The sequence below is a fragment of the Scyliorhinus canicula genome, chromosome 3 (genome assembly GCF_902713615.1).
Source record: "Scyliorhinus canicula chromosome 3, sScyCan1.1, whole genome shotgun sequence".
NCBI lineage: Eukaryota > Metazoa > Chordata > Chondrichthyes > Carcharhiniformes > Scyliorhinidae > Scyliorhinus > Scyliorhinus canicula.
Genome location: NC_052148.1, coordinates 190306862 through 190330798, shown reverse-complemented (window position 1 = coordinate 190330798; position 23937 = coordinate 190306862). Strand labels below are relative to the sequence as shown.

The window sequence follows — 23937 nt, the reverse complement described above, 5'->3', positions numbered from 1 at the left end:
TGATAGACACCCAGGTTAGCCAATCAACACATAGGACAGAACACAACCAATCACTAGACAGGACACTAGAGGGTGGCATCCTACTACATACGAGGCATCAGCATTCTGCCTCTTTCCACTGTTGACAACTGTAGTGACAGTCAGGGTGTATATATTAGTTAGCACCTTCTACACATGGCTCAGAGCTAGTCTGGTCTAGTTAGTTAGAATTAGCATACTTAGAGTAGTAGAGTGTCAACCCACAGCAAGCTGTGTGCCTTGTTACAGAAGTTCAATAACTCGTATTGAACCAATGTCTACGTTTGGTGCCTGCTTTACAGTCTAACTGCATCCAATTCCAGTCTGTGTTACCCCAGAGTCAATAACACGACAGATATGACAATTGAATCTTCTGGAAAGAGCTTCTCAGGAGGGTCCACGGCAAGACAAAGCAATGCTGGTGTGAGCTGTATCCAGAGCTCCAGGGCCTCCGGTGAACAAACAATTAAGAAGAAACTGAAATCGGGAATACAACAGTATAAAGATGATTTCTTGAGGTCTGGTATTGTTAATTTTGCCAATGCAAACCAGGATGCAAAGCACATGGACTGGATTCTCCATCGATGGGATCCTCCGCTCCACCAGCAGCACACACATGCCCACGGATTTCCCGATGGCGTGGGGGTGCCTACAATGGGAATCCCCATCGGGTGGCTGGCAGGACGGAGGATGCCACTGCCAGTGGGTGGCATGCCGCAACAGAAAACGATGTGGCAGGACAGAGAATCCTGCCCCATGTGTTTTATATGCAGGGAAGTACTGAAAATTTAAAACCCTCAAATCTTCAAAGGCATTTGAAGACCGAGCACGATAAGTTCAAGGACAAACCTCTTGATTTTTTCAAAGGATGCAGTGAGAACTTAAATCGTCAGCTGAAGTCCTTAGCAAAAAGTAACATTGAATGACGAAGCAAGTGAGATTGTGAGGACCAAGCAGACTCACCGGTGTGTCACGAACGTTGGTCGGCGTAGGTCGCAAAGGTCAGCCAGCGTGGGTCACGAAAGTCGGCACGGGTCCCGAAGGTCGACCGGTTGGTAAAAGTGGGTCCCAGGTGTGGTGATATGCATCACTGTAAATACACAAGGGGTTAATGTAAATACACATAGACTAGAAGGCAACAACATCGACATCAAGCACGACAAAAACAAGACCAAAGGAACTACGACTGGCACGCCATGGTACAACTCTGCAAATGAGGGACACTGTTACTGCTCAGCTCAGTACAATGACATACCATGGCAGGACGACACAGATTGCAAACGTCGCTACCACAAACATTGGAAGAAAAAAAGACTCCAAATCAGACAACAAAGTGATTTGACCACTTCTTGGTTCCTTACGCATAGGGACACTGACGGCGTTTACAAAGCAATGCCACCATCAACATCACCACCTCACCAACCAAACAAGAAAGACACTCGACCATAATAATTAATGAATTTTGGACTCATGCGTATGATTTGGACTTATTGTTTAATGATCACAGTCATCATGACTTGTACATAGCATCACTTATCTACCTGTTTTTGTTCAATTTTCTTCAGCACTGTACAGAAAATATGTAACACAAGAAAAGGTAACACTGTACACAAGGGGTTAATATAAATACACGTAGATTAGATAGAGACTAGAGGGAGCACCAGAGACATGACATACAGACATTCAACCAATAGGCCAGTAAGATAGGACACGACCAATGGGCATTCAAGATACACAAAGAGGTGACACTACCACAGAAGGGCATTACACCAACCCATATAAAAGGACACAGCACGCATGATCTTCCTCTTTCCAGTGGAGATACTTAGTGAGTACACAGGGTTGATTGAACATATCACACCCACCACGTGGATTGTAGCAGACTGGTTCGTCAGTCTGAGTAGCGTAGCGAAAGCAGGATTAACAAGAGAGTCGAATCCAAGTAGGAGAATCGTTAACAGTTTGATAAATGTGTTAAAGCTATCTCCAAGTCTGAACCTTCCTTTGTCAGAGTGCACATCAAGGAAGCAGTTTATGCTACGTCAAGAGCATAACAAAACACCAGGAAAAGAAGTTTGAAAAACACTAATCTACTTTGTCCCGAGCTGTGTGCAGGAGCCGTGTGACTTCCTGACTTAGAATGCAAGCTTTGGGAGCAGAAATCCAGGCCATTTTCATTACGGAAACTAAAAATGGTCATTCAGTTTATTGATTCTATGCCAGTTCTCTGTGGAACATTGCAGTCATCCTCATTCCCTTACACTATTCCTATGGCCATGATGTTTATTTCCTTCAAGTGCCCATCAAATATCCTTTCCAAATCATTGACTATCTGCACTTCCGTGATGGAGTCTTCATAGACAAGGAGTTCCAGGACATTACCCATTTCTGTGTAAGAAAATTCTTCCTCACACCTTTTATAACACTTTCCCAAACACCTTGGGCGGAATTCTCCCATCGGGAGACAAACAGCCAACGCTGGAGTGAAACCCGGAGTGTTTCACTCTGGCGTCGGAGGCCGCTCCTCGCCCCCTATTCTACCCCCCCTCCCCGGGGGGGGCTAGGAGCGGTGGCGCGTGAATCTCGGGCACCGTACCTTGACGCGGCCGGTGGTGCCTAAGTGACGTCAACCACGCATGCGCAGTTGCCGTCTTCCCCTCCGCTGCCCCGCAAGACATGGCGGCTTGATCTTGCGGGGCGGCGGAGGGAAAAGAGTGCGTCTTTTAGAGATGCTGGCCCGATGATCGGTGGGCACCGATCGCGGACCAGACATCTCCTGAGCACGCCCCTGGTGCTCGATCCTCCCTCCGCCCCCCACAGCCCCCACAAACAGAGCTTTTCACGCCGGCAGCGTCCAGGTGTGGTTGGCGCCGGCGTGAACTGGTCGGGTTCAGCAGGCCGCTTGGCCCATCCGGGCCGGAGAATTGCAGGTTGCCGTGAAAAACGGCGAGCGGCGATTCTCCGAGCAGCCTGTCGAAAAATGCGACACGCCATTTTGAGGGGGGGGGGGCTGGGAGAATTGCGGTGGGTGCCAGGGCGGCGTGATTTGCCCGGTCCTCCCCCGATTCTCCCCCCCCCCCGGCGTGGGGAGCCGAGAATCGCGCCCCTTAGGTCTGTGTCCCCTAACCCTACCATCAGTTAATAGCAACAGTTTTTCTTTGTCAACCTCATCTAAAGTGTCATAATCTTCGAGACCTCAATTAATTCTCCCCTTAAACTCCTTTTCTCCAGGGAAAACAATCCCAGATTCTGCAACCCCCGCTGATAAATCCTTCCTATAAGTGTGGTGTCTAGAAATGGACGTAATACTCTAGTTGTGAGCTAACTTTATGAATATTTGTTGGCTCTTCTTTAGTGGACGCGTGATTTTTAAACCAAGTTGTGCTTGTTTCAGTTAGTAGTGCATGAAAAGGGGTGGATTAGCTGCTCAAGTGTCTGCTGGAGTGGCATTTAAACCCATCATTCCAGATGAGAATAAAGTATAGAATCGTAGAATTTATAGTGCAGAAGGAGGCCATTCGGCCCATCGAGTCTGTGCTGGCCCTTGAAAAGTGCACCCTATCTCAGCCCACACCCTATCCCCGGAACCCAGCAACGCCACCTAACCTTTTTGGACTCTAAAGGACAATTTAGTGTGGCCAATCCACCTAATCCAAAAAGGTTCGGTGGGGTTGCTGGGTTACGGGGATCGGGCTTGGGTAGGATGCTCTTACTAAAGGCTGGTGCAGACTCAATGGGCCGAATGGCCTCCTTCTGCACTATAAATTCTATGATAAATTCTATGTTTCTAACCTGCACATCTTTGGACTTTCGGAGGAAACCGGAGCACCCAGAGGAAATTCATGCAGACACAGGGAGAACGTGCAGACTCTACACAGACAGTGACCCAAGCAAGCAATCGAACCTGGGTCTCTGAGCTGTGAAGCAACTGTGCTAACCACTGTGCTACCGTGCTGTCCTCAGAGATAATCTCTGCTGCTGGCCCTGGCTGAGGATGTGAGGTCAGGAGTAACTTCTCTGATTTTCATGAACTGGCCGGCGTCCAAGGTTCTATTAGGCACATTTTGGATGACTGCCATAATTTGGTGGTGGGTCAGAAATTGTGATTGTTCTTGTAATAATAGTAATCACAATTTGTTAGTGGATGGGGTGGTGTTTAGGAAAAGTTATATTTGACATCAACTTGCTGAATGGCTACCTCCACTGGTCAAGGAAACAGTTTTTGATGTCCACTTTTATAAGGATGTCAATTTCTTGGATTGGATTGGATTGGATTGGATTTGTTTAGTGTGACGTGTACCGAGGTACAGTGAAAAGTATTTTTCTGCAAGCAGCTCAACGGATCATTCAGTACATGGGAAGAAAGGGGAATTAAACAGAATTCAAGAAAATACATGAGAATACATAATAGGGCAACACAATATATACAATGTAACTACATAAGCATTGGCATCGGATGAAGCAGACATGGGTGTAGTGTTAATGAGGTCAGTCCATAAGAGGGTCATTTAGGAGTCTGGTGACAGTGGGGAAGAAGCTGTTTTTGAGTCTGTTCGTCCGTGTTCTCAGACTTCTGAATCTCCTGCCCGATGGAAGAAGTTGGAAAAGTGAGTAAGCCGGGTGGGAGGGATCCTTGATTATGCTGCCTGCTTTCCCCCGGCAGCAAAATTCTTCAGGCATCCAAACAGGACCTTGGCTTTTCCCCAGGATATCAACTCCACAACCTAAAAACCATGTGGCATACCAGCCTGGTGTATACTCAGGCCCCTACCAAAGAAACTCAGAGCTTGGGAGTTCTACATACACCAGTCACACTCTTTCCAACGAGATTAGAGGTTTCACCAAAACAAAACACTGTGGACACAAGTGAAGAAATACAGAAGAAACAGCAATCAGGTCTCAATCTGATTTCTGGCCCTTACTGTAGATTAACCTTGGGAGTGTGCCAGGATGTCCGAAGAGTTTTGTCTCTATTAGGTTTACTTACAAGTGGATCTGTGGAGTTCCACTGTCTTTAATGTGTTAATAATCCACACATGGTCTTCAAATGTGTCAGTTCAGTTGCTGGGATTTTATTGTGCCTGTCGACATTGAGTAAGTTCCTGCAGAACTGGCTGGATTCCATAGTAATAATCCAGTACCTGACAAATGCCATGAAAACATGCATTGCAGAGACTTATCTCCATCGGTTTCAGGGCCATTTAAAGATGGACACCTGAAAGTATTTGTAGTTCAAGAAGGCATACAGCATGCTTGCCTTCATCGGACGGGGTATTGAGTACAAGAGTCAGCAGGTCATGTTACAGTTGTATAGGACTTTGGTTAGGCCACATTTGGAATACTGCGTGCAGTTCTGGTCGCCACATTACCAAAAGGATGTGGATGCTTTAGAGAGGGTGCAGAGGAGGTTCACCAGGATGTTGCCTGGTATGGAGGGTGCTAGCTATGAAGAAAGGTTGAGTAGATTAGGATTGTTTTCGTTGGAAAGACGGAGGTTGAGGGGTGACCTGATTGAGGTCTACAAAATTATGAGAGGTATGGACAGGGTGATAGCAATAAGCTTTTCCAAGAGTGGGGGTGTCAATTACAAGGGGTCACGATTTCAAGGTGAGAGGGGGAAAGTTTAAGGGAGATGTGCGTGGAAAGTTTTTTACGCAGAGGGTGGTGGGTGCCTGGAACGCTTTACCAGCGGAGGTGGTAGAGGTGGGTACAATAGCATCATTTAAGATGCATCTGGACAAATATATGAACGGGTGGGGAACAGAGAGAAGTAGACCTTGGAAAATAGGCAACAGGTTTAGATAAAGGATCTGGATCGGCGCAGGCTGGGAGGGTCAAAGGGCCTGTTCCTGTGCTGTAATTTTCTTTGTTCTTTGTTCTTTGTTCAATTATCGGAGACGTGACTATGAAGTTCAGCCAGTGCACTCAGGCATATAAATGCAACACTGGATGCTAATAATCAAGAGATGGATGGTACAGTTCAAAGGGAAGATTCCGCATTTGGTTTAACATAGAACATACAGTGCAGAAGGAGGCCATTCGGCCCATCGAGTCTGCACCGACTCACTTAAGCCCTGACTTCCACCCTATCCCAGTAACCCAATAACCCCTCCTAACCTTTTTCGTCACTAAGGGCAATTTATCATGGCCAATCAACCTAACCTGGACGTCTTTGGACTGTGGGAGGAGACCGGAGCACCCAGAGGAAACCCACGCAGACACAGGGAGAACGTGCAAATTCCGCACAGACAGTGACCCAGTGGGGAATTGAACCTGGAACCCTGGCGCTGTGAAGCCACAGTGCTATCCACTTGTGCTACCGTGTTGCCATGGTTTAATGAGTAAATGTTCCGTTTGGTCTAGTTTTGAACCACGTGGGGTAGAAAGGTTCAAATTAATTCCTTGAGCCATGTAAATTTATTCAGTCTCAAATGGAGGGTTCAGAATATTAAAGTTGCCTTTCGTGTTTCTGGAAAGGTACGAGGGAAATATTGGCCAGGACACTGGGGATAAACACTCTATTATAGAATATAGAACAGTACAGTACAGAACAGGCCCTTCGGCCCTCGATGTTGTGCCGAGCAATGATCACCCTACTCAAGTCAACGTATCCACCCTATACCAGTAACCCAACAACCCCCATTAACCTTATTTTTTAGGACACTAAGGGTAATTTAGCATAGCCAATCCACCTAACCTGCACATCTTTGGACTGTGGGAGGAAACCGGAGCACCCGGAGGAAACCCACGCACACACGGGGAGGACGTGCAGACTCCGCACAGACAGTGTCCCAGCCGGGAATCGAACCTGGGACCCTGGAGCTGTGAAGCATTTATGCTAACCACCATGCTACCGTGCTGCCCCTATTCTTCTTCAAATTACAATATTCCATCAATATTGCAATGAAATGTCAGCGTAGCTTATGAGTGGGTTTCTCCGTCCCGCCACACCAGATTCCTGATGCGGAACGCCATCAGGATTCTCCGTTTTGTCAGCTTGTCAATGGAGTTCCCCATTGTGGGGCAGCCCCATGTCATCGGGAAACCCCCGGGCTGCCATTAAAACGGCAAATTCAGCCCTAAAATTCTAATCTTTGAGCGGGCCTTAAGTCAGGGTTGGTGCTTAATTGTCATAACATTCCATGGGTTTGTCAATCCAGCAGAGGGCAGTAGAGCGGAGCTCCTCATTGGCTGTTGCGGGGAAAAATTTGCATCAGTGCATTGCGGTCACCGTATCTTGAAGGTGGTTTGTGGAGGAGCTGTTGTCAAGTGACAGTTAAACCTCAAAGACTTCTTCAGTGTTTCCTTCCCTACCTCTTCCACTAACCAAAAAAAACACAATCACTGTAAGGATCCCAGCCGAGTAAAGATAAAGAGTGACTCGAGGGCAGGTAGAAGTAGAAAGAAGTTGAACCGTGACGTCACAGCCTGCAGGTAAGTGATTGACTGGTGACTGGTAAGTAGTTTTTCTTTTCCCTGAGGTGTTATCGTGCAGGGCACAGTGGTTGCTGAGTGAGTGCTTGCTGAGAAGGGGAGTAAATTTTAAAAAAACTTACTATTGGGAGTTTCCAGCTGAATCCGGTCGGAGTGAGGACAGAGTGACTGCTGGGTAAGTAGTAAAGATTTTAATTGTTTGCGCTATCCCATAACAGCTGATTGCTGTTATCGTGCGGGGCGCAGTGGTTGCTGGTTAAGTGTTTTATTTTTACCCGTATTTAAGTTGGGCGGTTCCTAAACCCGAGACACTACACTTGTAGTGTCCCCCACCCTTCCACCACCTCTAACCTAAGGGGTAGAGTGAATAACAGGTAAGCTCTTTCTTTCTTTTTCTTTTATTTATCTAGAGTGGATGGCAGGGAAGGCAGTGCAATGCTCCTCCTGCAGAATGTTTGAGGTGAGGGACGCCGTCAGTGTCCCTGCTGTTTTCACCTGTGGGAAGTGCACCCATCTCCAGCTCCTCAGAAACCGCGTTAGAGAACCGGAGCTGGATGAACTTCGGATCATTCGGGAGGCAGAGGTGATCATAGATAGTAGCTTCAGCGATGTAGTTACTCTGAAGATTCACGATAGATGGGTGACGGTGAGAAGGGCTGGGAGGAAGCAGTCAGTACAGGGATCTATGGTCGTTCCCCTTAGTAACAAGTATACCATTTTGGATACTGTTGAGGGGGACAACCTACCAGGGGTAAGCCACGGTGAACGGATCTCCAGCACTGAGTCCGTCCCTGTGGCTCAGAAGGGAAAGAGGGAGAGCAGGAGAGCAATAGTTATTGGGGACTCGATAGTTAGAGGGACAGATAGACGGTTCTGTGGCAGCGAAAGAGACTCACGGATGGTATGTTGCCTCCCGGGTGCCAGGGTCCTTGACGTCTCGGACCGTGTTTTCAGAATCCTCAAGGGGGAGGGGAACAGTCACAAGTCGTGGTACACATCGGTACCAGCGACATAGGTAAGAGAAGGGATGGGGATTTAAAACAGGAATTTAGGGAGCGAGGGTGGAAGCTGAGAGCCAGGACAAACCATGTTGTCACCTCTGGTTTGTTGCCAGTGCCACGTGCTAGTGAGGTGAGGAACAGGGAGAGAATGCAGATAAACAGGTGGCTGCAGGGATGGTGTAGAAGGGAGCGTTTCCGGTACGTAGATAATTGGAGCACATTCTGGGGAAGGTGGGACCTGTAAAGACAGGACAGTTTGCACCTGAACCAGAGGGGCACCAATATCCTGGGAGGGAAATTTGCTACGGCTCTTCGGGGGGGTTTAAACTAATTTGTCAGGGCGCTGGGAAAATGAGCTGTCGTCCAGAAGCCAGTGTTGAGAGCAGTGAGGTACTGAAGAGGGTATCAAGGTCGCAGGAGTGTACCGGAAGACAGAAAGGTGGGTTGAACTGTGTCTACTTCAATGCATGGAGCATCCAGAATAAGGTAGGTGAACTTGGAGCATGGATTGGTACTTGGGACTGCGATGTTGTGGCCATTACAAATAGCAGAAGACCCAGCACTGATCCCTGTGATACACCGCTGGTAACTGGTCTCCAGTCTGAAAATTTTCTATCCACCACCACCCTCTGTCTTCTATGTGATAGCCAGTTACTTATTCAATTGGCCAAATTTCCCTCTATCCCACACCGCCTTACTTTCTTCATGAGCCGACCATGGGGAACCTTATCAAACGCCTTACTAAAATCCATGTATACAACGTGATTTTTATCAATGACTTGGAGGAGGGGGCTGAAGGGGGGGGTCGGTAAATTTGCTGATGACACCAAGATTGGTGGAGTAGTGGATGAGGTGGAGGGCTGTTGTAGGCTGCAAAGAGACATTGATAGGATGCAGAGCTGGGCCGAAAAATGGCAGATGGAGTTTAACCATGATAAATGCGAGGTCATTCATTTTGGTCGAAACAATTTGAATGCGGATTACAGGGTCAACGGCAGGGTTCTGAGGAATGTGAAGAAACAGAGAGATCTTGAGGTTCATGTCCATAGATTTCTGAAGGTTGCCACTTAAGTGGATAGAGCTGTGAAGAAGGCTTATAGTGTGCTAGCGTTTATTAACAGGGGGCTTGGGTTTAAGAGCTGTGGGGTTATGCTGCAACTATACATGACCCTGGTGAGACCACATTTGGAGTATTGTGTGCAGTTCTGGTCACCTCACTATAGGAAGGATGTGGAAGCATTGGAAAGGGTGCAAAGGAGATTTACCAGGATGCTGCCTGGTTTGGAGGGTAGGTCTTATGAGGAAAGGATGAGGGAGCTAGGGCTTTTCTCTTTGGAGCGGAGGAGGATGAGAGGTGACTTAATAAAGGTTTATAAGATAATGAGGGGGACAGATAGAGTGGACGTTCAGAGACTATTTCCTCAGGTGGATGTAGCTGTTACAAGGGGGCATAACTATAAGATTTAGGGTGGGAGATATAGGAGGGATGTCTGAGGTAGGTTCTTTACTCAGAGAGTAGTAAGGGTGTGGAATGGACTGCCTGCTGTGATAGTGGAATGGGACACTTTAGGAACTTTCAAGTGGTTATTGGATAGGGACATGGAGCACACCAGAATGACAGGGAGTGGGATAGCTTGATCTTGGTTTCGGACAATGCTCGGCACAACATCGAGGGCCGAAGAGCCAGTTCTGTGCTGTACTGTTCCCATGTTCTATGTCAATCTGGGTGAATATACCAAATGTCTTCCCCTTTAGTGATCTCCAACACTGATCCTGCCAAACACGGCATCAATATTCCAGGTGGCAGAACGCTGGTGCATTGTGGACACCTGTTTGCCCGAGGAAGTTTGAAATTCTGGCATTGGCCATCCAATCCCTGTTGGGGATAGCTAGGGGTCCCTTCAACACCCCACCTCCCCGCTGAATGATGTTTACACAACCTCACTAGTCACTTTATAAGCAGACTTTCTAATGTTTTTAAAAAAATAATTTTTCTTCAAATTTTCAACAAATTTTAACCAACAAAAACAGAAGAAAAAGAGAAATAACAGTAACCCCCCATCAAATACAGAAGCAATAAATAAACAAAAATAATTAACATGGGAACAAATACACATACCCAATAAAGGAAAAAGAACAAGCCCGCCCATTCCTCCGCCCCCCTCCCCCCGGTTGCTGCTGAAATTGACCACCCTCTAATGCTCCGCCAGAAAGTCTAGAAACGGTTGCCACCGCCGGAAGAACCCTTGCACCGACCCCCTTAGGGCAAACTTGACCCTCTCCAGCTTGCTAAACCCAGCCATATCATTGATCCAGGATTCCACGCCCGGGGGACTCGCACCCTTCCACAGCAAAACAATCCTGCGCCGGGCTACCAGGGACGCAAAGGCCAGAATACCGGCCTCTTTTGCCTCCTCCACTCCCGGCTTTGCTACTGCCCCAAATATTGCAAGCCCCCAGCCCGACTCAACCCTGGAACCATCCACCCTTGACAACGTCTCCGTGACGCCGCTCCAAAAGCCCTCCAGCGCAGGGCACGCCCAAAACATGTGGGTGTGGTTTGCTGGGCTCCCAGAACACCTGACACATCTGTCCTCTCTCCCAAAGAACCAGCTCAGCCTAGCCCCGGTCATGTGCGCCCTATGCAGCACCTTTAATTGAATTAAACTAAGCCTCACGCAGGAGGAGGAGGAATTCACCCTCCCCAGGGCATCCGCCCACGTCCCCTCATCAATACCCTCTCCCAGCTCCTCCTCCCACTTATCTTTCAGCTCCTCCACCGAGGCCTCCCCTCCCTCCTGCATCACCTGGTAGATTGCCGGAATCCTCCCCTGACCAACCCACGTCACCGAGAGAACCCTGTCCTGAACCCCCCCTTGGTGGCAACGGTGGAAACTCCGGCACCTGCCGCCTAACAAAAGCCCTTACCTGCATGTATCTGAAGGTGTTCCCTGGGGGAAGGCCCAACCTTCCCTCCAACTCCTCTGGGGTCGCAAACTTCCCATCGGGAAAGAGGTCCCCCATCCGCCTGATACCTGCCCTGTGCCAGCTCAGAAACCCTCCGTCCATCCTCCCTGGTACAAACCGGTGGTTCCCCGTATCTGGGACTAGACTGAAGCCTTCACCTCCGCCCTATGCCGCCTCCACTGCCCCCAAATCTTGAGGGTAGCTGCCACCACCGGACTCGTAGTATATCTTGTTGGGGGGAGTGGCAACGGTGCAGTCACAAGCGCCTCCAGGTTCGTGGCCACTCAGGACGCCACCTCCATCCTTTTCCATGCCGCCCCCTCCCCCTCCATCACCCACCTACGTATCATCGCCATGTTGGTGGCCCAGTAGTACCCACATGGGTTGGACAACGCCAACCCCCCCACATCCCTACCCCTCTCCAGGAACACCCTCCTTACCCTCGGGGTCTTCTGTGCCCACACAAACCCCATAATACTCCTATTGACCCGCCTGAAGAAAGCCTTTGGAATCATGATAGGGAGGCACTGGAAGAGGAACAAAAACCTCGGGAGCGCCATCATTTTGACAGACTGGACCCTACCCGCTCGGGAGAGTGGCAACACATTCCATCTCCTAAACTCCTCCCCCATCTGCTCCACCAGCTTCGTAAAGTTGAGCCTGTGCAGGGCCCCCCAGCTCCTGGCTATCTGGACCCCCAGGTACCTGAAACTCCTCTCCACCCTTTTCAGCGGGAGCTCCCCGATCCCTCTCTCCTGGTCCCCCGGATACACTACGAACAGCTCACTCTTCTCCATGTTGAGCTTATACCCGGAGAAGTCCCCAAACTCCCCAAGAACCCTCATCACCTCCGGCATCCCGCCCACCGGGTCTGCCATATACAACAATAGATCATCCGCGTATAACAACAGCCGATGCTCCCTCCCCCGCACTATCCCCCTCCAGTTCCTCGACTCCCTCAGCGCCATGGCTAAGGGTCCGATCGCCAGCGTGAACAGCAGGGGAGACAGGGGGCACCCCTGCCTCGTCCCCCGGTACAGTCGGAAATACTCCGACCTCCTCCGATTCATAACCACACTCGCCACCGGGGCTTCATACAACAGCCTCACCCACCTAATAAATCCCTCTCCAAACCCGAACCTTTTCAATACCTCCCAAAGATATCCCCACTCCACCCTATCAAAGGCCTTCTCCGCGTCCATCACCGCCACTATCTCCGCCTCCCCATCCACTGCCGGCATGATTATGACATTCAGAAGCCTCCGCACATTAACATTCAACTGCCTCCCCTTCACAAAACCCGTTTGATCCTCGTGTATGACCTGCGGCACGACGCCCTCCACCCTCCTGGCCAATATCTTTGCTAGCAGTTTCGCATCCACATTCAGGAGCGAAATCGGTCTATATGACCCGCACTGAAGGGGTTCCTTATCCCGCTTCAGAATCAATGAAATTAACGCCCTGGACATAGTCAGGGGCAAAGCCCCCCCCCCTCCCTTGCCTCATTAAAGGACCTCACTAGCAGCGGGCCCAGCAGGTCTGAAAACTTCATATAGAATTCAACCGGGAACCCATCGGGTCCCCCCACCTGCTGCTCCCCCACTCTCGGAAACCTTAGCTTGCCCAGAAAGCGATCCATCCCTCCCTCCTCCACTGGGGGCACTGACCGGTATAGTTCCTCATGAAAGTCCTGAACACCCCGTTGATGCCCCTCGCACTTTGTACCAGACTCCCTCCTCCATCCCTAATTCCCCCTATCTCCCTCGCCGCCTCCCTCTTCCGGAGCTGGTGCGCCAGCATCCGACTCGCCTTTTCCCCATATTCGTATACTGCCCCCTGCGCCCTCCTCCACTGCGCCTCCGCCTTCCTGGTGGTCAATAGATCGAACTCCGCTTGGAGGCTACGACGCTTCCTCAGCAGCCCTTCCTCTGGGACCTCCTCGTATCTCCTGTCCACCCTCACCATCTCTTCCACCAACCTCTCCCTCTCCCTTTTCTCCCCCCTCTCCCTATGTGCCCTGATGGAGATCAGCTCCCCCCTAACCACCGCCTTCAGCGCCTCCCAGACCACCCCCACCTGCACCTTCCCATTATCGTTAACATCTAGGTACCCCTCTATACACCTCCGGACCCGCCCGCACACCTCCTAGTCCGACAGCAGCCCCACTCTAACCTCCACATCGAGCGTTGGTCCCTCCCCTCCCCCAGCTCTAGATCCACCCAATGTGGAGCGTGGTCTGAGATGGCTATCACCGAATATTCCGCACCTACCACCCTCGGAATCAACGCCCTACTCAAAACAAAAAAGTCAATCCAGGAGTAAGCCTTGTGGACATGGGAGAAGAACAAAAACTCCCTAGCCTCCAGCCTCATGAATCTCCAAGGAGCCACCCCTCCCATCTGGTCCATAAACCCCCTCAGCACTTTGGCCACCGCTGGCCTCTTACCCGTCCTGGACCTGGAGCGATCCAGTGCTGGGTCCAGCACTGTGTTAAAATCCCCTCCCATTATTAAACCCCCTGTCTCAAGGTCAGGAATCCGGCCCAACATACACCGCATGAAGCCCGCATCGTCCAAGTTCGGGGCGTGCACATTGACCAGCACCACCCGCTCCCCCTGGAGCTTACCGCTCACCATCACATATCTGCCACAGCTATCCGCCACCACACTCGACGCCACAAATGACACTCTCTTCCCCACCAAAATCGCCATCCCCGGTTCCTCGCATCCAACCCCGAATTGAACACTTGCCCAACCCACCCCTTTCGCAGCCTTAGCTGATCCACCACTCTAATGTGCGTCTCCTGGAGCATGGCCACATCTGCCCTCAGCCCCTTCAGATGTGCGACCACCCGGGCCCGCTTGACCGGTCCATTCAGTCCCCTTACATTCCAGGTGACCAGCCGAATCGGGGGGCTATTCGCCCCTCCCCCCCCGCCGATCAGCCATAGCTCTTCCTAGGCCAGCCACGTGTCCGCGTCCCCTGCACGGCCCGTTCCCCAAAGTGGCAACTCCTCGTCTCGACCCCTCCTAAAAGCCTCCGTTACCCTTTGGCCCTAACAGCAGCAACCCGGTACCCGCCACCCCAACGAAACCCCCCCCCCCCCCTCCCCCCCCCAGTGTACTTTTCTAATGTTTTTTGACATCCTCAGGGGTCCAAGATTGACCCAACCATGAAAAGGGTGTAGAGTTGGAGAGAAGACAGGCATCTCAAGGGAGAAAAAAAAACAAGCCGCGTCACAGAATAAACTAGCCTTGTGTCATCCTGCTTTTGTTAAGCGATAAAATGTTTAATGAAATTGAAAGTAGGGTTTAATAGCTCATACTGTCACACACTGACACTCGCTGAGAGATATATAATTATTTTCTTGGTATGAATATGAATGTGTTATGAGTCATACAACGTTCAGCTCATTATTCTTCATTATAACCATACATTATGCATTTCAAGTATTTTTTAACAGTGAAATAGGCTTTTTGATTACATTGCATTTAAAGTACACCAATAATATCGTCATTTTCCCTTTTGATACAGTGCAGCATTTATAACAAATTGGGAGATAAATTGGTCTGCGTTAGCAGTGGAAAAATCAAGTCATAGCAAATTGGCAGATCATCCTACACCACACTCTATTTTCTCTGTCAGTGTAAGAGAAAACAGTACATAGTGCAAGTTGGGCTGCTGAATTGCTACGAACTGGTTTAATGTTACTGACATAGACAAATCGTTCCTTCATTGACTTAGAACCAGGTAAGGTACATGATGCACTATAATAAATTCAAGATGCAGAAAGGTGATTTTGAGGAGATATGCCGAGTTATGGTATGGGATATCGATTTAGCATGCCAAATGCAACCAGTACTTTCGTAACTAGTACATTTGTACAAATGTAACTGTCTTTATTTCATATAATTCATATAGCTTTTATGAATTCAAATTAAAGTGCATCAGCCAGCTGCCTCTTAAATTTCAGTAGGAGCTTTTCTTTGTTCTGTAGTAAGATTAGTTTGTAAATGCCCAATGCGAGTTAAGTGGAGTCAGTATGAAAGTCTATTTAAATGTATTTGGGGCTGTTCTTGTGTATCTTGTGAACTATGAAGTTCACATGAAGGTCATTTTATATGAATCTCTTCCAATGTTGGCTGCTTAAATGTCACCAGATGTCAAGAATCAGGCACATAGAGAATCATGAACAATAATGAGCAAGGTTTCAATTCTTATGTCATTAACTGTGATACCAGCCTGCTCAGATACTTTGGCTGATCACATTCCACATGGCTGCTAACTGCCCTTTCCCATTAATCAATTCTTATATGTATGATGACTTGAGATCCTCATCAATTTTAATAATTACCCTCACAACACCCCCTGTCCCCAGCAAACATAAGAACATAAGAACTAGGAGCAGGAGTAGGCCATCTGGCCCCTCGAGCCTGCTCTGCCATTCAATTAGATATTTCTTTGTTTATTGTCTGCCCCACCATAATGTTACTATTTGGTGGCCTATAGACTACTCCTGTCAGTGACTTTTTCACCTTACTATTCCTGATTTCCACCCAAATGGATTCAACCTTGTCCTCCGTAGCACTGATGTCATCCCTTATTATTGCCCAGATCTCATCCTTAAATAACAGAGCTACACCACCTCCCTTACCATCCACTCTGCCCTTCCGAATAGTCCGAATTCCGAACTCTCACCTCATGCCTATACCAGAGTTACTATTAGGTGGCATTGGGCCAATGGGCTCTCAACATGGAGCCAATGGGCTGAATTATCTTGTTTAAGTCACAGATTTGATGTTGGGCTGATTTGTAGATTGTGAACCCAGACACTGGGTTGTGGGGATAGGGTGGAGGTGTTGACCTTGGGTAGGGTGCTCTTTCCAAGAGCTGGTGCAGACTCGATGGGCCGGATGGCCTCCTTCTGCACTGTAAATTCTATGAGTACATGAGTGTGACCAGACATTGTACGGGATCATCCCGAAGGAGGCCAATTCAGAAGCTGCCTCCTGGGTCAATTAGAACAGCTTGAGGACCTTTGGGCAGGAGTTGGACATAATTTTCCCAGGATTCTCCTGTGTCTCAGAGCCATCCACAAAAGGTGAGCAATAAGCCATCCAAAAGACGTTCTTCCTTGGGGAGACAAGAGGAGCAGTACTGCTCCTTCAAGCTCCGCAGGACTCCTGAAGATGTATGCAGGTCCCATATCTTTAGTTTGTCCTCTCCCCCCATCAACCAATGATGGCATCTTTGCCTCCTCCTTCCCATTCAACATCTACTCCTCACCCATTCTCATTTCTGTTCTCTCGCAGGATTTTAATGGCAGTCACTGATTGCTGTGAATACCAAAAATGTTAATGTTAGGAACAGCTTTCTAACAGTTGCAAAAAATGTTTTACATACTACACAGATTGGGGAGAGTTAGCGAAGCAGATTGTCCAACAGAGCACTGGTAATTCACAATAGCTACATGTTGTCTATCTGTCACCCTGTATTAGCTGAGGATTTGGCTCAATAATGAAACAATCGGTAGACTACTATTAAAAAATGCAATGTGCCTTTGAAGGACGTCACCTATTTTTGTGAGTTCATGTGGAAGTACCCTCAGTCTTTTGTGCCACCATGGCTGAAGTGTCACTTTAGTTTGAGAGCAAGCAAGTGCACTGTGACCTGTAGGCTCCCACTCGGATACCACTACTTGTCAGCATGGCAACTACAGCCTCTCACTTTTATACTCCTATAATATAATAATTGCTTATTGTCACAAGTAGGCTTCAATGAAGTTACTGTGAAAAGCCCCTAGTCACCACATTCTGGTGCCTTGTTCGGGGAGGCTGGTACGGGAATTGAACCCGCGCTGCTGCCTTGTTCTGCATTACAAGCCAGCTATTTAGCCCACTGTGCTAAACCAGCACCTTATGTTCTTATATTCAAGACAAAAAACTGTAGAGTTAAAGAGAAAGAGCATGCACAGAATGAGGTGAGCAGTAACCTTTGTAAACAATTTCAATGAGGAATGAGCCCTGCAGTAGCTGAGGAAGGAAGTTGCTGAAGAAAGGGAATTAATGTTATATCATATGTTATATTATGGGTGCAATTCTCTGACCTCGTAACGCTAGGCGCCAAACAGTTTGTGATGCAACCGACCCGCCCCTGTAGGTGGAATCAGGATCTCACTGTAGCATGGCGAGAAACCAATTAGCACCACTTAAGCCCCATTTCCATACAATTAATGGGAGCCTCCCCATATCCCAGTGTTCTTCAAACTTTTTTTCCGGAGACGCATTTTTACCAACTTTTCTTCCGGGGACCCAACCCTGCCAACCTTCGCGGCCCACGCCGGCCGACCTCCGCGACCCACGCCAGTCGATCCCCGCGACCCACGTGGCCGACCTGCGCGACCCACCATTTTCTCTTATCTTGTTTGCAGCTGCCAAAAATGGAGGAAATAATTTTGGGTCCCTTTGGCCCTCGTACACGCTCCTCCAATGGAACCTGTTGGATGAAGGTAAAGCCTTCCTCCGATGTTGGAAAGCATGGGGCGCGTTTCTCCGCACCCCACGCTGGATGGGAGAATCGCGGGAGGGCCGGGCGAATCAGCCACGCCGCCCTGGCACCCCCCGCCATTCTCCCACCCCCATCCCCAAAATGGCGTGTCGCATTTTACAACAGGCCGCTCGGAGGATCGCCGCTCGCCGTTTCTCACGGCGACCGTCTATTCTCTGGCACGGATGGGCCGAGCGGCCTGCCGAACCCGACCGGTTCACGCCAGCGCCAACCACACCTGGTCACTGCTGGCGTGAACAGCGCGCGACTGGTGTTTGTGGGGCCTGTGGGGGGGCGGAGGGAGGATCGAGCACCACGAGCGTGCTCAGGAGATGTCAGGCCTGTGATCGGTGCCCACCAATCATCGAGCCGGCGTCTCTAAAAGACACACTCTTTTCCCTCCGCCGCCCCGCAACATCAAGCCGCCATGTCTTGGGGGGCAGCGGAGAGGAAGACGGCAACCGCGCATGCGCAGGTTGGCGCCGGCCAACCTGCGCATGCACGGCTGACGTCACTTAGGCGCCACCGGCCGCGTCATTCCCGGTGCGCCGCTTTGACGCAAGCGTCAAGGCCAGGCACTTGGAATTCATGCGCCGCCGCTCCTAGCCCCCCGGGGGGGGAGAAGACCGGGCAAGGAGCGGCCTCCGGCGCCGGAGTGAAACACTCCGGGTTTCACTCTGGCGCGGCTGTTTGTCTCCCTTTGGGAGAATTGCGCCCATGGTGTCTCCATCTGTCCAAAGTTCTGCAGTTTTATCCTGTAAAATTTTATCAAATAAACCCCCACACGAACTTGTAAAAAAAAATAAACTGAATAAAATAAATGGAAAATAAATTAGATGAATAAAATAAATGAATAAAATGAATAAACGCCCCCCAAACTTGTAAAACAAAAAACTGCGACCATTTAAAAAAAAAGCAGCCGCACTGCGCATGGGTGCCCGATCATTGGCATGCGTGCGCATAGTTTTGGAGGCCGCTTGCAGCCGACATTATTAACAGTCGGCTGCTGCGGCTGTTGCGTGCAGATTTGCGCGATCGGGAGCTCAGCGAAGGATGGCTCCGCAACCCTCCCGACACCCGCCCGCGACCCACAATGCCTGCCATATCCAATGGCCTCTCATCATTCAGCAGCCTCCCCAACAAGTGGTCACGCTGGCGTAAATTAGTGCTCCTTTTGAAAAATGTGAACCTGGCGGAAGGGCTTCAGCGGCGAGTCGAGGAGGTGAGTAGCCATCTTCACTCACAGGCAAAGAGCCAGGGTGCTGGACTTGCCATCCCAGGTCTCGACGGGGGTTGGTGATCACTCAGCTGGGGGTGGAGAACCCTCCACAGGGGCTGGCTGCCATGGGAGGGTAGGGGAGTTGCAAGGGGGGCAACCAGCTGGGAACCATGTGCGGCACCACCATGCCAATCCCTGGGTCATGTGTACCCACTCCGGGGGCAACCCCTATCCCTGCTGTCTCCCCCACGACTATCCATAAACCCCAATGATTGCTGAGGCCTCTGGCCATGCAGCTTGAGGCTTTTGCTTATAGGGAATTGGCAGCTGTGGCTAAATGAGCACTTCACGCACCCCAAGTGGATTCCCGTGGGTAGGCAGGCCATGCAGCATGTGAAAGTCATTGCCTTGCATCCCAATCACACCTTGATGCATGAACACTGCGGGAGGCAACACCACACGCGCAGCAGCCAACATCCAACACCCAACACCCAGGGGCTGGGACACAACTCCAGGGACATGTCCACCACCGGACTGTGGGTGAGTGCCAAGGGGAAGGGGACGATGCCTGGAGAGATGGGCCAAGGGTTCAGAGGACGGCCCACATTGTGGAAGAAAGTGGCAGAGACATCATAGTAGTTGTGCACAAAGGTGTTTATTGTGTTTGACAATACCCCACCCTCCTGATGGTGCTGCCCCCTCCCCTCCCTGGAGAGAGTGTCCCCTGGGATGGGTCAGCGCCTTTGGCTGGAGGACTTCTGGGAGAATGGATCTGTGGTCAGTGGGAGGGATGGGTCAGTCAGTAAGGCAATAATAACTCACATTTGGCAGGTCTTCCGGGTGGCGCCCAGTGGTCACTCACTTCTGCGGCGTCCACTAGCCTCTGCGTGGGTGACCGCCCTGTCCTCGGTCACCTCCAGGGCACACTCCTCGAAGGTGGTGAGAATGCTAATGTCTGGTACACCACTGCCAGGCTTGGCCCTCTCCCAGCGATTGTGGGAGAGCTTTTCCTGAGGAGACACAGAGAGGGCATCGTTAGCCACAAGTGTTGTTCACAGTGGTGGGAGGTGGGGGTGTGATGGAGGGGTTGAAGGGGGAAGAATGGTCGATGCTCCCATGGGGATGAGAGGTCTCAGGGAAGGGAGGCCATTGGTGTCCACTCACTTGTGCTACTCGGTGTAGGTTATTGACCTTCTTCCTGCAATAGAAGACAGTTCTCCTGGTCACATTCTCGAAGCTCGCTGCCGCCGCAACCTCATACCAGGTGGCACTGGCTGCCCTCTGGCTGACACCACTGGACCCACAGGAGAACAGGGGAGAACTGGCCTCCCCAGGTCTGCGCCACCGAATCCTGAGGTTGGTCTCCCTGGCATCATTGTTGCAAACTGGCTGGGGTTGGCTGAGCAAGTGCAACTGAAGTGCGGCCCGACCTTGTCAGCTGAAGCCTGGCGAGCGTGGTCACGGCGAATCAGCTGATGAGCCTTCATGAAAAATATGAAAATCGCTTATTGTCACGAGTAGGCTTCAAATGAAGTTACTGTGAAAAGCCCCTAGTCGCCACATTCCGGCACCTGTTCGGGGAGGCTGGTACGGGCATTTGTGGTGATAAGCCCATGAGGCCTCGTTAAATTGACCAATTAATGTTGAATTGCGTTGCCGGCCTCGCTGGGCTGAGCGCTGGGAAGCTTGTGGAAATTCCCTCTCACTACAACACTTAGAGATTTTCCCTTCTGACTAGGAACTGTATTGCAGTTCCTCCATTGACACAGGATTAAAGTCCCACTTAGAAATACCCTTCTGACTAAAGTTCCCACATAGAAATACCCTTCTGACTAAAGTTCCCACATAGAAATACCCTTCTGACTAAAGTTCCCACATAGAAATACCCTTCTGACTAAAGTTCCCACATAGAAATACCCTTCTGACTAAAGTTCCCACATAGAAATACCCTTCTGACTAAAGTTCCCACATAGAAATACCCTTCTGACTAAAGTTCCCACATAGAAATACCCTTCTGACTAAAGTTCCCACATAGAAATACCCTTCTGACTAAAGTTCCCACATAGAAATACCCTTCTGACTAAAGTTCCCACATAGAAATACCCTTCTGACTAAAGTTCCCACATAGAAATACCCTTCTGACTAAAGTTCCCACATAGAAATACCCTTCTGACTAAAGTTCCCACATAGAAATACCCTTCTGACTAGGAACTGCATTGCAACCACTGCATTGCAGTTCCTTCATTGACACAGGATTAAAGTCCTGGAACTCCCTCCCGAACAGCACTGCAAGAGATGTACTCACATAGCATGGATTGCAGTAGTTCAGAAGGTAGCTCACCACCAGATTCTCAAAGGCAATTAAGCAATAAACATTGGCCTTGCCAGTTATACCCACATCCCTTGAACAATTAAAAAAAACACTTCCAGGGTGGATTAATGAAAGCTGGAGGGAGTAAATCAGAGCAGACTATTACAAGAGAGATCCCTGGAATGAAGAGCTTCTTGTATGAGGAAAGGTTGAGGACACTGGGTCTGTACCCGTTGGAGTTTAGAGGGATGAGGGGGATCTTATTGAAACGTACAGGGTACTGAGAGGCCTGGATAGAGTGGACGTGGAGAGGATGTTTCCACTAGTATCGAATCCATAATAAACTGTTTCTTAGTGAAGGACGTGGGTCTGTGTGGAATCCGTAATAAACAGTTTCTTAGTGAATGGTGTGGGTCTGCAGAGACAGAATGATGGAGGTAGCCAAAACAAGAATACGTTTTCTGTAAACTACAGTAATATCCAAGTGAGGGAATAAGTATGCAAATGAAGGATTGAAACTGCTCTTTTTCTATTGGTCCATTTGCCCTGTTTTCTATTGGCTAGAATTACTGTCCTTTCATTGGTTTAAAATGAAAGTTTAACTTGGTGTGTTGACATGTAAATGAAGGATTAGACGGCAACTGTAAACCTATTGGTTGAAAAAGCTCTTAAGTGTTTCTGCTTTGCTGGACTCAGACAGAACAACACAATGAATCCCACTGAGTTGTTCTCTTTGTGCACAAGGCAATAAAGATTGAACGCAGAGTACTTCCATGTATACCTTGCAGTAATCCCGACACTAGTAGGAAAAGCTAAAACTGGAGGCCACAGCCTCAGACTGAAGGGATGATCCTTTAAAATGGAGATGAGGAGGAATTTCTTCAGCCAGAGGGTGGTGAATCTGTGGAACTCTTTACCGCAGAAGGCTGTGGAGGCCAAATCACTGAGTGTCTTTAAGACAGAGATAGATAGGTTCTTGATTAATAAGGGGATCAGGGGTTATGGGGAGAAGGCAGGAGAATTGAGATGAGAAAAATATCAGCCATGATTGAACGGCGGAGCAGACTCGATGGGCCGAGTGGCCAAATTCTGCTCCTATGCCTTATGGTCTTTGCGGAAAAGTAGGGACCTAATAATGGCACAACATCTTTTTAAAATTTAAGTATCTGATAGATTTCAATAGGAACTGTGTAGCGGTAATGAATTGCATCTTGAATTTTTATTAAGTGAGCTTCTCTTCAGCAAGCCACACAAAGATAATAAGCTCTGAAGAGCTAATCTCTGAATCCCTTTTCCTTCACATTCATTCAGTGCTACTTCTTAGTATAGCCATGGCCATTCTCGTCGCAATGACCTAAGCAGATTAAATGCATGAACTACCCAGCAGGCTGTCAGTGCTGCTCCAGAAGGATGATATTTTTCTAAAATAGGACACTAAGCCTTTCTGCCTTCTGCCTATTTACCCAGTCAGTGTACTGCTGTATCTAACGACTTGGAAAACTCGGGGAGAATCAGTTGAACAGCAGGAGCCACTGAGAACATGCGAGTTTCTTGCCATTAACAGGTGAATTTTATAATAGGTGCCTGAGAGACCTTAGCTTCCCTCTGCTTCCAGGGCAGTTAGGAGAAATTAGAGAGATTGAATTGGCTTGAAAAATGCACTGTGGGAGAATGGTCAAATCTTAAGCAATGTTGAATCCATTTTGGTTAGAATTCTGGAGATCAGGTTTTGATGAAACTTCACGTTGGTTCATTAGACGTTAGAAGAGAAACAAGTGAGGGGTATTCGTATGCAGCCTTGAATGTCTGGATTGAAGTCTACTACATCCTTGTGCATCTGATTTATTTACAGAATAGAGCCTAACAGAAATAAGATGTGAACAATCATGCAGATGATTTACCAAGGAGCCGTGGAAACATCCAAACAATTTGCTATCTAACATAGCCTCGAGAGTAACATGCCACTGCAGCAGATCTCTGTCGTCCCAGCAAGGGAAACCTCTACTAATGGAAGGAGCTCGAAAGGCAGGAATAAAGAGAAGAACAAAGATATGGAGGTAAGGCAAAGGCTTGATTTAATTACTTTGGATGCTTCACCTCTGGTGATCCTCTCTTTCCGTCTGTGATGTTTAAACTTTATATGCAAAACAATAAGTGCTTTGGACAGTCAAAGGATTCTTAGGCCAAATAGAATGTTTAAATAAACAGTGTTACAATTATACCTGCAAATACCGAGCAAGTGTTATTGTAACACTTGTTACAATTATACTGAGTTATACTGTCCCTGGTTAGACTGCACTTTGTGAAATGAAGACACGTGCAGAGAACTCTACCCAACAGCAATTACAGCATGCATTCAGGGCTGCTTGACCCAACTAGCCCATGTTATTGTTTATCTTCCATGCGAACAATGATTCTAATTGCATGTGCCTATCTTGTTG

At 49.0% G+C, this 23937-nt stretch overlaps 1 protein-coding gene across 3 annotated transcripts in view; it reads left to right on the top strand.

Annotated features, from left to right (window-relative positions):
- LOC119963181 overlaps positions 1-23937 on the top strand; it is a 790592-nt gene that overhangs the window by 239871 nt on the left and 526784 nt on the right. For 2 of the 3 annotated variants that reach the window (XM_038791911.1, XM_038791912.1), the window contains one exon: positions 23349-23553. In XM_038791911.1, the coding sequence (XP_038647839.1) occupies positions 23455-23553 (99 nt within the window). In that variant the 5' untranslated portion in view covers positions 23349-23454. Of the gene's footprint in view, positions 1-22552; positions 23061-23348; positions 23554-23937 lie in introns of those variants that run through there. The other variant, XM_038791910.1, reaches the window with a different exon arrangement.